This window comes from Gadus morhua, chromosome 13, assembly GCF_902167405.1.
Source record: "Gadus morhua chromosome 13, gadMor3.0, whole genome shotgun sequence".
NCBI classification, from domain to species: Eukaryota; Metazoa; Chordata; class Actinopteri; order Gadiformes; family Gadidae; genus Gadus; species Gadus morhua.
In genome coordinates, this window is record NC_044060.1 from 19,028,218 (window position 1) to 19,039,852 (window position 11,635).

At 42.0% G+C, this 11,635-nt stretch overlaps 2 protein-coding genes across 10 annotated transcripts; one reads left to right on the forward strand and one right to left on the reverse strand.

Annotated features, from left to right (window-relative positions):
- The first annotated feature begins 1,319 nt into the window (after positions 1–1,319).
- On the forward strand, positions 1,320–4,848 carry zgc:113184 (uncharacterized). 3 transcript variants are annotated; one of them, XM_030374622.1, is made up of 4 exons: positions 1,320–1,442; positions 2,080–2,218; positions 2,482–2,852; positions 3,206–4,848. In XM_030374622.1, the coding sequence occupies exons 2-4, from the start codon at positions 2,098–2,100 to the stop codon at positions 3,392–3,394; spliced, it is 681 nt and encodes a 226-aa protein (XP_030230482.1). In that variant the 5' UTR covers positions 1,320–1,442; positions 2,080–2,097; the 3' UTR covers positions 3,395–4,848. The 3 variants fall into 3 exon arrangements, with proteins under 3 accessions (XP_030230482.1, XP_030230483.1, XP_030230481.1); XM_030374623.1 differs by having other exon boundaries at positions 1,322–1,442; positions 2,086–2,218; XM_030374621.1 differs by having other exon boundaries at positions 1,351–1,442; positions 2,083–2,218.
- nab2 (NGFI-A binding protein 2 (EGR1 binding protein 2)) lies at positions 4,060–11,477 on the reverse strand. Of its 7 annotated transcripts, none has more exons than XR_003979155.1 (8): positions 10,983–11,477; positions 8,804–9,707; positions 8,508–8,641; positions 7,995–8,046; positions 7,689–7,803; positions 7,215–7,352; positions 6,514–6,707; positions 4,060–5,831 (listed from the first exon to the last, which is right to left on the reverse strand). XR_003979155.1 is itself a non-coding variant. In XM_030374615.1 (8 exons), exons 2-7 carry the CDS (start codon positions 9,695–9,697, stop codon positions 6,607–6,609), a joined length of 1,434 nt encoding a protein of 477 aa, XP_030230475.1. In that variant the 5' UTR covers positions 9,698–9,707; positions 10,983–11,477; the 3' UTR covers positions 4,060–5,831; positions 6,597–6,606. The 7 variants fall into 7 exon arrangements, 5 of the variants coding, with proteins under 5 accessions (XP_030230475.1, XP_030230476.1, XP_030230478.1 ...); XR_003979156.1 differs by having other exon boundaries at positions 8,508–8,551; positions 10,983–11,476; XM_030374615.1 differs by having other exon boundaries at positions 6,597–6,707.
- Between the last annotated feature and the right edge of the window lie 158 nt (positions 11,478–11,635).

The following is an 11,635-nucleotide window of genomic DNA, read 5'->3' on the forward strand; positions in this document are numbered from 1 at the left end:
TAGGTGGACTGGCTCAATTGACAGGTTATGGGAGGGGGGTTAACTGTCACATTAGGCCACTATATTGTTCAGAATTATTATATTGCTGTTCTTATGACATTCGTTTTAATAATGAATTTTAAATGAATACCCTATTTAATAATACCATGTTTAACTATTTTAAGAGTACAAACATTCATAAAAATGTTTTCGTGTGGTGCCCCCCCACTGGCTGGGAATGGTTGGGGCCCCTGGGCACAGTGCCGTGGGCCCTAATGGTAGATCCGGCCCTGGCTGAGGGCAACATTATTTTGAGATGAGTGCAATTATTATATTTTTAAGACGAAGAGTGGCAGATGTTCACAGTCACAGAGAGATATCAGTTATCAGGTATCAGACGGCTTCATTAAATCCTTTTAAACACAGATTTGCATGTTATAGATAGAGCTTCTATAGTGGCGAAGTCACGCCTCTTTCGGTAGACCTCATGGGAGCTATGAGATCGAAAAATATGAATGGGTTTCATTGGAGAGAAAGTAATTATTTTCTGGTCACAGTCTTTATGCCCTGGATTACACATATGTTGTTTGTGAATTTAAATGATACATTTTCATGCAAAGAAAACTAAAAAAATTCGCCAAGAAGGTTTGGTGTGAGGCCGCTTTGTGAACTACAGCTCTTCGCTGCTCTCGACTTGAATGATATACGTCACCACCCGCACTTGGAACTCGGTATAGACATGGCGATCTCTCTACTCCACTTCACCGATTTTTTCCAAGTGGAGGATAAAAGCATCGAAAGAGGTGAAAACTATTATAAGTCGGGGCATGTGGAGAGTTTCAGTTATGCCAGTTATGCCGATGGGGAGATTGTCGGTCTTGTCCACGCCAGTCGCAGGGAGCCTGACGTCACATACGAACCGTGTAGTCGTTCTCATTGTGTTTTCTCTACAGCCTTTAACTGAACAATTGCACAATAAACGGTCAAACTCTTGACATGAAAAATTATAATTTAAATCCACAAACAACATATGTGCAATCCGGGGCCTATAAGGAATGCGACCAGAAGATAATTACTTTCTCTCCATTGAAGGCCATTCATATTTTTCATATTTCTTTTTTCGATCTTATAGGTCCCATAGGGCTCTACCGGAAAGATTTATTTGTGTAAGGACTTGCACTTTATTTGAGACACACTCTTAATTTACAAAATATATGTATTTTTCACATGTTTTATTTCGTTTTCCTTTCATTCTTTTTTATTTTCCTCCAGTTATCATTCATTTTACCGCTTCAATTCTGAGGTAGTTATTTTTGCTACGTCACTTCTGAGCTTTTACTTTGAAGAATACCGGGTACGAATCCACATATTTGGGAAGTTCACGTCATCTTCACATTTGGGTTTGCTGTCATGTTTGTTGTCGGAGTGCACTTGACTCCTTTTCTGTCTTCCTCGTCTAACTTGTAAGTACCTACGTTTCAAACGGTTGTGTTGTGGTGCTGGCTTGTTTGAGAACTACGACTCGATATATAACGTATGAGAGGTGACAGCAATACAAAACTATTATTGAATCCCTCAAAAACATAAGTATTACTGCTGGAAATCAAAGTCACTTATTGTAGTAGGACAAAGGGTTATTTCTCAGGATAGTTTCGTCTACTCAGTATTTGCTCATTCTCCCTTGAAGTAGGTTAGTAGTGTTCGTACAAGTTATGCCAATATGTTACCTTTGCTACGTTGTCACCATGTACAAAACGTCCCCTAAAATATATGTAAAAAAACATAAGATAAGGCAAAATAATACATGATTCGTTGAATTAAGCATACATTCATGTGGCAATTGTTGAGTCCAAAGAGTAGTCACATTTTGGGAGTTCCCCTTTTTCTCAAAAGAACTCTCGATTCCTTCTTTGGTCCTTAGTTCCTCATGCTTTTACATTTAATTTAATATGCAACCTTTTTTTCTAATGCTTCTCATTAATTGCATTTTGAAAACTATTAATACAAAGCAGTTAAAAAAAGAACAAGAATAACATAATAGTTTAAGAAATTAGTAATTTCAGTATCTGCACAAATGTGTTATATGATTTATTTCATAAGAAGCAGATCCCTGTGGAGATGGAGGACGCGTACAATGAACTCTTCAGGGAGTTTGTTCACCTCAGATCAATATGCATACGACAAGCAGCTCTGTTGCAGAAACTGTCAAGGGAACTACACAAACAACAAGTTTCAAATGGTAAATTTTGAAAACATGTATATACATAAAGTTCAGGTGGAGATGCCCAAACATGACGATAGGGCTGATAACTTCCTTTGTTAATTAACCTAGCAATTTATTGTGAGTGTCAAGCATTTTTCTAAATGAGTACTCACTTCGCTTTTCATTTAAGAAGGATCTGAAACCTTGTGACAGCTGCTACAAAAAAAAGCAAATGGGTGTATAGTTTCTTCATATATAAAAGCTGTATTTTGGATTTTAAATTTTTACTTTTCTTGCAGGGTATTTGGATCAAGATGGCAGCTTCAGTGGCCTGGCGTCCATCCCGGGTCAGGGTAGCCAGGAGAGCACTGCACATTCCCAAGAGGACAGTATTCCCCCACTAGTTGCAACCAATCAGAATGCTGCACCACACACTGATGTCGGCCATACCCGCACTGCAGGTGCGGCCACATTCTCTGTGCTTCTTGCTGAAGATATGGGGAAACTGGGTCTAAATGTGCCCCATCACCGTCAAACCGACAAAGATGAACAAGAAGAAGGAGAACATCCCCAACCTGCGTCTCCAGCCTCAAGGTCTCCGGCCCTCAGTAGCTCTGGTTCGTACCATGGCCATCAGAGTGGAGGGAGTAAAGTAATGCAGCCGTATGGGGTAGGAGTCCTTCTGTTTTCTTTCTGACCTTTTATCTCGCCACCTCTGGGGGGCCGGATGGTCTGGTGGTTAAAGTAGAACCCACAACTATGGGAGAAGCATCCCATAGTTGTGGGCTCGAAACCCCTTAACCACAGTCTTCCTGTAGGCGACCTTTAGCAAGATGCAAAAAAATTGATTTTCTCATTAATGACGTGTATCTGAAGAAAATAAATGTCACGGCTTGCTTTGGATAAATGTATCTGCTAAAATTAAAAAAAAGAAAAGAACAATTCTAATCTGTCATATCTACATTCTACAGTACATTCTGCATAAGTGACTGTGTGTCTTATGTGTGGTGCTCTGCCTCTCAGACGGCAAGTCCGCTGGCTTGGGCTTACAACCCCCTCCTCGGAAGCGAGGAGCTGAGCAACAGTGGTGGGGCGTTCATGTCCGAAATGGAGCTGCAGTCCCAGGTGTGCGAGTTCTGTCACGCCATCTTCCCCGGACACACAGCCACGCGGGGAGAGTTCCTGCGACACCTCCACACACACATCACCTAGCAGACTCACAACTTCTTCCTGTTCTATGATGATGCCTTAAGGAGAGATGACTCTTGTTTTTTACCTGTACATTAAGAAAGAACTAGCTCGAAATTAACGTTTTTCTGCTGAAGAATATTTCAATAGTTTTTTGCACACACGCTTTGATTGGGATCCAACCAAAACTATCCTTAAACCTCTCAAACCGTTGTTACCTGTTTTTACATGTGCAAGTTTTCGATTCTGTGTTTTTTTTCTACTTCTGTTTCCTGTGGTTTTGTATTTAAAGAAATGAAACAACCCCTGAAAAAATGACCATGAAACCTCAATCCAAAAGCAGATCCCCAAAACGTTATTGTAGCATTCTGTTTTAATGACTGCCATGCAGAACCATCTTTGTTGCCTACCCAACAGAGGAGGGCTATGTGTGACATAGCGCTGAGTGGATCTGAGTGCTGACATCACTACTAAAGGTGAGTCATGCAAGCCTCGTCTGTACAGAACTAACTGTTCCGCACGGAAATGGAAAGGAAAAAAACAGCAAAACAAGATGGTGTTACTGGCTGTGTGACGCAAGCTATAAATTACTAACACACCATCAGTTATAGAAAAGGTAATTACATAATTCCTCAAATGCTAAAAATTTATGAAATGATGACTCGAAAAATCACAAGAACAATTCTTAATTAAACAATAAAATAACGTTTATTGAGATTTAATAAAATAAATAATCTGTTTTTCAACGTGAGGGTGGTGACAATAGTGAAAGAGAACCTGCAGTTTAATTGAATCCTTTACATCACTTGGCTGCCTGTCTTATTGTGTAGATACCATGTAGATATAATGGACAATGCATTTCCAAACATGGGCCTTCCCACTATTTCTATGAATATAACAATATAACAACAAAACATTAGCATATTCATATCTAATGTAGTGAAGGGTCAGCTGTGTCGGAAAATGAAGCACCGTTTGATCATCTTTTTACCCCAGGTTGAGTGTGATTGTTCATCATCATTTGATGTTGTTTGGATGGGTTTTCGATCCAAGAGGAAATCTTGAGGATGTTAACGTTTTTGTCATGGAGTCACCACTGAAAAGGCCACTCATTCAAACCCCCAGATCCCGGCTGGTAAACACTGCAGTGCACTCGTCTCTACTCCCTCTCGTTTTATAAGATTCAAACTGGTAGGTGGCAATAAGAAACGTAGCAGCCCCTGTGGGAGAGTAGGGGTGTGAGTGGGTGGTCTTTTGGGTTAGTGGGGGTGACTTGATGACATAGGCAAACCTCAGCCATCTGAAAATGTTCCCACCTAAAATTTAAGAAAATGTTTCTCTTTTAAACAAGATTGCACCATGGATAGATGTGTGTGCGATTATAATACCACAGTAATGAACACATCAATGATATTCAGTATTCAGGAAAGCTTGTTTCATTTTTTCATCTTCAGTAAATAAATATGGCCCCATCATTATCTGGATCGTTGTACAGTTGTATTGTCGTTTGACCTATTTTAACAACCCGGACACACAGAAACTTTGCCAAGTAATGATTATTTCAAAGATGTCAGTGACTGACTTAAATTATACTGTTAATATTTGAGGGGCGTGAAGGTGGGAAGAGTGTGACAAACACATTACTTCTACACCCTAGCTACACACACAAATGGTCTCAGTACTCAAATAACTGAAGGATTTTTAATCTGAATGTAATTTCTTTATAAATTATAAATCATCTCCGGGTTCATGAGTTGATGTGAAATCGACAAGTTAGAAGACGACAGCTACGGTATATATTCAATGTTGATTAACCTCTATTGTTTTAGCAGATATTTCAGAAGCTACCCCCTAGCGCTCTACTATCTACTTTGCCTTACATCAAGACTTTCTATTACAATTTGAATCATACATTTGTGTATGATTTTATTTGGTTAGAGGGCAGCAGAGGACAATTTTTCAAATATTGTAGGTTGATATGTTAAAAATGCTGAACGATATTTTAAAGATTACATTTTTCCCTAACGTCATTCAAATAACCCTGCCTACTTGATCAGTGACCCCATCCAGTTAATTCCAGACTCATATCAACTCTAAATACCACCATGTCTACTAAGTGTGGGTTTGGCCACCTATGGCTTTCTATTACATACCCAGACTTGCCATCCTAAGGCTGAGGAACCATCAATCAAGACAGGGATAAGTTTTATAATATGGATTTCTTCCCCCTAAAAGCCACTTTTGTCAATTTTCTAGTAATTGACGTGAGAACTTAAACCTGCTCAGTTACAGTCCATATAGTACATGATGTGTTGAAGTTGAGATGGAGGTCTGTACATACGATGTAGTGTACCCCTTGGGATTTTTCATTTCCCTCTGTGGTCCAAATCCTCCTTTGTGATGATAGGGCTCCGGCTCCTACACGCTATTGCACTCCCCTGTTCCTCTTTACTCTCGTAATCTGTGGAAAACAAACAAAACAAAAGTTGCGTAAATAAACATCCTGTCTGTGATATGAATATAGATACAAATAGACAGGATCTCAGTTTATCATTGTCATTATGATAGCCTGTTGGAGGTCTGTGAAGTATAAATAGTCACTATAAGGCTGTTTAGTTCTGAAATGTTGCATTAACCATGCATTTACTAAAGTCGATTTTACTTTAACTGCATATGCTACTATTTAAAAGATTTTCATGTTTAAGATTTTCGGGAGTATTTAATTTTAATATCTGACTTGTGTGTTTCGCAGCGGTTTAAAGCACCAGAACAAATAACTGACCATCAATACAAGTGTCCAGTAATGCTGTCATTATATATTTTCTGAAAGATGCATTCTTAAAAATTACAACGCATATTGAGAGGCAATAAGCATCAAACAACCACAATGGGTGAGAAAAACAACAAGACAGAGTGGAGGGAGACCAACGTCAGAGATGAAACATATGTCATTTTTATTATTTCCACACTTTACTCCGAGGGGGATGTGTGTATGAGATGTATAAAAAAGGACTGTGCCATTTCCCTGCCCACAAGTTTTATTTTTGAACACTGTCGCTTGGTGAGTCAATGCAACGCCCCTCCAATTACCTCCCACTCCCTCGCCCCCACGCCCAATGGCTCCCGCCCTCCAGCCCACGCACCTAAAAGTCTGACGTCAGACGCTGCTGCTGTGGGGGGGGGGGCAGGGAGATCTGAACGCCCACAGAGTGCTTCCTATCCCCACCTCCTCCTCCTCATGCCTTTGTTTGCTTCTTGCTGCTTTTCTTTTCTTTCTCTCTGTTTCCTGCTGCCTCAGCCCAGCAGTGCTCAGCCCTTCTAAACCTCTTGCATATCTCTGATGAATACAATTGGGGGGGGGGGGGGGGGGAGGGGGAACACTGTTAATAATACTAACTTTATTTAATTTTATATGATGATGGTGACGTTGTGTTAGATTCTAGCACATGACAGTGTTACACATTTGTCTATGTCATCTCTCTCTCTTCCTCTCTGTGTCTCTCTCTCTTTGTCTCCTTCTGTTTCCCCTCCTAACTGCAATCCTCTCTAATTTGCAGTCTAGTGAAGTTCAGCTGTGCATAGTGGGAGGCGTCACCTCAGAGATTATATGACTCACTGTTGTTCAAACTCTAGATCCATAAAACATTCATTGTTTGGGGATCTCTGTCTGCGTCGTTGGGTTCATCGAATATAGTCCTATTTTCCACTTTACATTAAAAACCAAACATGTGGCTCAGTAAAAAAAGAAAGAAAGAAAGGTCATGTGCCAAAATAGCCTGATCTAATATCAGTAAATATCAAGTGGTGAAAAAAATATTATTGAACTGTCATTTGGAAAATTCACCTGTTGAATGAGTGCCTTCTGACCCTAGGCTGATCCTGCCATCTCGGCCATGTGACACCATCCTAGCCAATCGCAGCCCTTCATCCATAAGTGTTTGCTGTATGAGATGGCGACTCCAGTTGACCGGGTTAGAAGTGTCTGTTGGAGGGGGTGGGGAAGAGGGCAGGGGGATGGAGATTGGTTGCACTGTAACCAATTATGTCTAGTTGGACAGACAGATGTGTGTGTGTGTGTGTGTGTGTACTGCGTGGGTACCCCTCCATAGCGGTAACCCTTTTCTTTTTTTTACGATAATCAGTGGTTTCATACAATCAGACATTGACATTTAAAGAAACATAAAACATGTCTGGGGATGACAGATGATCTGTAGAAGGGGACAGGTTAGAGATAAAAAAAAAAAAAAGTGTCAAAACTACCCAGAGAGCAATACAAAGAGAAACACTTGATATGATAGTGCTTATCTGGGGAGACTACCTTGGGATACAGTGTCCAGGCTTTCATTAGACACACTGTCGTCCTCCGCCCTTTGGGTCGTTACCTCTGACCCCTCCACCCCAACCAGCGAAGACACGCTTTCCGGCACAATGACCTGCACAACATCACATCCGCACAAGAGGAACATAGAGTTCTAATGAACACAGTTTGACGTCGCTTGTGAAAGGAAGTTGTGATCATCAGTCTGATTATGTGGCAGACACATCCAGCCATTAATTCATAATTTTAACCCACACATTGAAACCAAGCTAATTGGCCGGTTATAATTGTGCTTTGATAACTCACCTCATGTTTCACCCTCTTTTGCGATAGGAAATTATTGTCATCTGTAATTGTCCTTTGAATAGAATCAAAGAATAAGATGAGATAAGATAAACATAATGACAACAGAAATATAGCCCAGATAACCTGCAAATTGTATGTTTATTTATGTATTTTTTGAACAGTTAATTTCCTTTTTATCAGAGCCAGTTCAATCAAGATATGTTTTGTTTAAATTGCCATTTAAGTTATGGTACCATAATTAAATGTAAAAATCACCTCAGTTTATTGCATGAGGAATGTCCTTACATAACCAGATCCGGCTCATAGCAATTGTTACGTTGCATACAACATTAGATCCGATAATGACTTATTCTGGAATGTGCACGATTAATTTCCATATTACTTACTCTACATTCCCGTTTTTAAAATACTATAGAAACACAATGATATTTAAGACGCAAGCAAATCTGAATTATGGACTTTACATCCAGCTGTCGAGCAGAAGGATTTGTCCCGTGTTTTCAGTGATCTTACCGAGCATGTTTTAATGTTGATGTGTAGGCACACTTCCTTGCCACCTGCCGAGCCAAAGAAAAGAGTTCGACACGTCTCAGCAAAAGGGCATTGTCTCTCATACAGAACTGGGCAGCAGCTTCATTGATGATCAACTGAGGGGAGAGAACACTAAGTAAAGGGAGCCATCTTTAAACTGATTTACATCAAATACTGCAACCCTCCCCGCTAGTCAAATGAATCCTTTCACATTTCCATTGAGAAATAGAAAGAAGTCCATCCCTTTAGTTTTTGTGTCTTTGGTTTGATGCCCTTACCTCATGATGCGTGAGTTGCTTGCCTTCCCTCCGCTTTGAGTCAAACCTCCCATAAATCAGGCTGTACTTCCTGATCTCCTCTTCCTTGTTCCTGTCTTGCGGGCCCATCTTGAATATGTGACCCACGGTTTTTGCCATCTTCTTGTTCATCCTCAGCAGAGTCTTCACCTCGCCGGGCTCTGATCGGGGCAGCGTCCTCAGGAGCCGCTCCACACTCTCCCCCACCGCCCTGGCCGTCTCTCCGTCCAGCTGCCCCCCGGGCCAGGCCGAGAGCGTCCCGGGGGGGAACGACGTGGAAGACCCCGGGGGTGTGGAGGGACCCGCCGGGCCGGACGGGTGCAGCGGTGGGCTGGGGGAGCCGTCCTCCGCCGTGCAGTTCCCGTCCTGCTCGGGGTTGAGCCAGTGGTGGTCCATGGGCGACAGTTTGTCCCTGTAGTGCGCGTCGGGGGGCTGGGGGGACGCCTGAGAGCAAGGGCTCCGGGGGCTCCCGCTGTGCATCGGCGTGAGACACGCCCTGTCCTCCCTCTCGCAGGGCGAGCCCGGCTGGCCGTTGCTGACGGACTTCCTGGGCCCCCCCTGCGACCCGACGGAGCCCGCTCCCTCCACTTTGAACAGCGGGATCCCGCAGGGAGCGGCGTTGGACACGGGCTGGTTGAAGAGCGCAGGGTTGGCCGCCCAGTCACGGAGCGCCTTCTGTAGCCTACGCACATGCAGCGGCTTGGTGGCCATGCCAACTAGTGCCATGATCTCCAAGAATTCTTCCTCCGCCGCCTCACAGAGCTGCTGCACGTCATCGCCACCTTGCTGGATGAAGGTGTCGTAATAGGCCAGTAAGTTGGCTCGCTGAAGCACCCGATAGAGCTGTAACTCCCCGAGCGTGCGTGGCAGAGACATGGCACTGAATCTAGAGCAAGTAGGGCAAGAAACACATTAGGGAGAAGAATAGGGAGCTATGAGGAAATTGCGATAAAGAACAGATGCAAAACAATAAAGAGAAAGTCATTGTGGTAATCAAATATCTATTTTTCTTTTACTTGATAGCTTAGATGGTAAATGAGACAGTACCCAAAGATGGGATGGGCCAGAGAGCGGCACACTTACACAGTTCTCAAGGACTTTCTGCTAAAACGCAAAGCCACAAGGTTGGGATACAGTATAAAGGTCCTATTGTTTGATCATTTTTAATGCAAATTATGAGTACCTCAGTATCTCATCAGTAAACAATATCATTATAACTACCATGGCTTTCCTAGTGAACAACCCTGTAATTATAATATTTTCTTGCACACACAAACACAAACACACACACCTCTCCTTACGAGCCTCTCATTTGGTATCGAGCATGGCTCAAAGGAGGAATTGGAAAAGTGTGACGGGAAGGACATCACTAGTGTGGCAACATTACTGCATACACTCATGATAGTAAGGTGAGCATGTTTATATTTTCGGATCCACTGGCTGTCAGTGATACATTATCTTGATGTGTAATAGGTGTGAAAATAATGGACTGCTGATTTTGTAATAAAACTGGTTTGCTGAAGTGACACCGGGGTTTAAGTCCACACCTTAGTTTCATCACTTCACCGGTGTGACTAATAGTGAGGCGTGCATCGCCCTACTGATGGTAATTTGTTATCAGTACTGGTTTAATGACTATAAACTGTGGTATGAACGAGGTTCAGCTTGTTATTATTTGGGGGGTGCAGTGTTTGCGTTGAATGATAGTTGGGTCTTTGATAAATAGGGAACTGCACTTTTTCTCTTAATTTTGTATTGATAAGTATAACTTATTGTGGCGCTGTGACGCTAATATAACTTTAATTACATATCTGCTGCATCGTCCTTGGCATCCTATACGTCTATGGAACCTATTGTACATTAGTAGCATGCAAATAACATCTTTCCACTAAGAGTATATTAGGCATCGTGCTGAATTCAACGGTCGTCCACGTTTTAAATTTAAACTAGTGTGCATTATTTAAATGACCTATTTCAGCTTCTGGTACACTACTATTATGTTTTGACAACTTTTCCTATTGTGAATCAAGACATCTGGAGGTTACAGTGCAGCCAAGTTATTGTAATGCTTTATCCTCATCTTTTGTACAATCCCTGCGCCCAGACGACCCAACTAATACAGCTGTATTTGTATCGAAAAAAAAGAAGGCATTTCACTTACCTTCTCCTGATCAAGCAGATTAATTCAGCAGGGATGCAGTTCAACAACTGCTTAATTTCACTATAGTTTACCAGTGTGTAGCCTACGAGCTTCGCATCAAAAAAGAAAAAACAGATCTGGATGGCCAACTGATACTCAAAGTGTAACCCTCGTCTATATGTGAGAAATCCTTTGTTATTTGAATTCAGATTAAAAAACCGTTTTTGTTTTAAGCCAAGACAGGACTAATCCCGACTAGCCAGATGTTGCGGAAACGCCCGGAAAGACATTATATTTTCGATATCTTCAACCAATTTCTATCACGTTTGGTATTGAGTGGCGTGCTCTTCAGCTAAGTCCCTGCGCTTATAGCAACTCGTCTTAATTCTTTGGCAGAAATCCTCCTCCGGCGCACCGTATTGGTTGCTGACTGCCTTTTTTTTGTACTGTTTGTGTGGGTGCAAGAATGATGGGGGCGGACTGCAGCACGCCATCTGACCGAAAAAGAGTTTTCCTCTCCCGGCAGAGGCGGCTTTCAAATTGGAGATGTAGGTGGAGACCGTAGTGGGGGGTTTAAAATACCAATTTTAACCCTTGCTTCTTATGGCAAACAGATCGCCATTATAGGCCTAAGAATGTCGCCATTCAACCTAAATCCAATGTGGATTCACCAT

Excerpts from the sequence above, each read along its gene's own strand:
- zgc:113184 (XM_030374622.1), top strand. The coding sequence starts at position 2,098 with ATGGAGGACGCGTACAATGAACTCTTCAGGGAGTTTGTTCACCTCAGA. Across the intron at positions 2,219-2,481 it reads CAAACAACAAGTTTCAAATG|GGTATTTGGATCAAGATGGC; the intron begins GTAAATTTTGAA and ends CTTTTCTTGCAG. Across the intron at positions 2,853-3,205 it reads AAGTAATGCAGCCGTATGGG|ACGGCAAGTCCGCTGGCTTG; the intron begins GTAGGAGTCCTT and ends TCTGCCTCTCAG.
- nab2 (XM_030374615.1), bottom strand. The coding sequence starts at position 9,697 with ATGTCTCTGCCACGCACGCTCGGGGAGTTACAGCTCTATCGGGTGCTT. Across the intron at positions 7,804-7,994 it reads AAAAGAGGGTGAAACATGAG|GTCATTGTGCCGGAAAGCGT; the intron begins GTGAGTTATCAA and ends GATGTTGTGCAG. Across the intron at positions 7,353-7,688 it reads CCTGGACACTGTATCCCAAG|ACACTTCTAACCCGGTCAAC; the intron begins GTAGTCTCCCCA and ends CCCCTCCAACAG.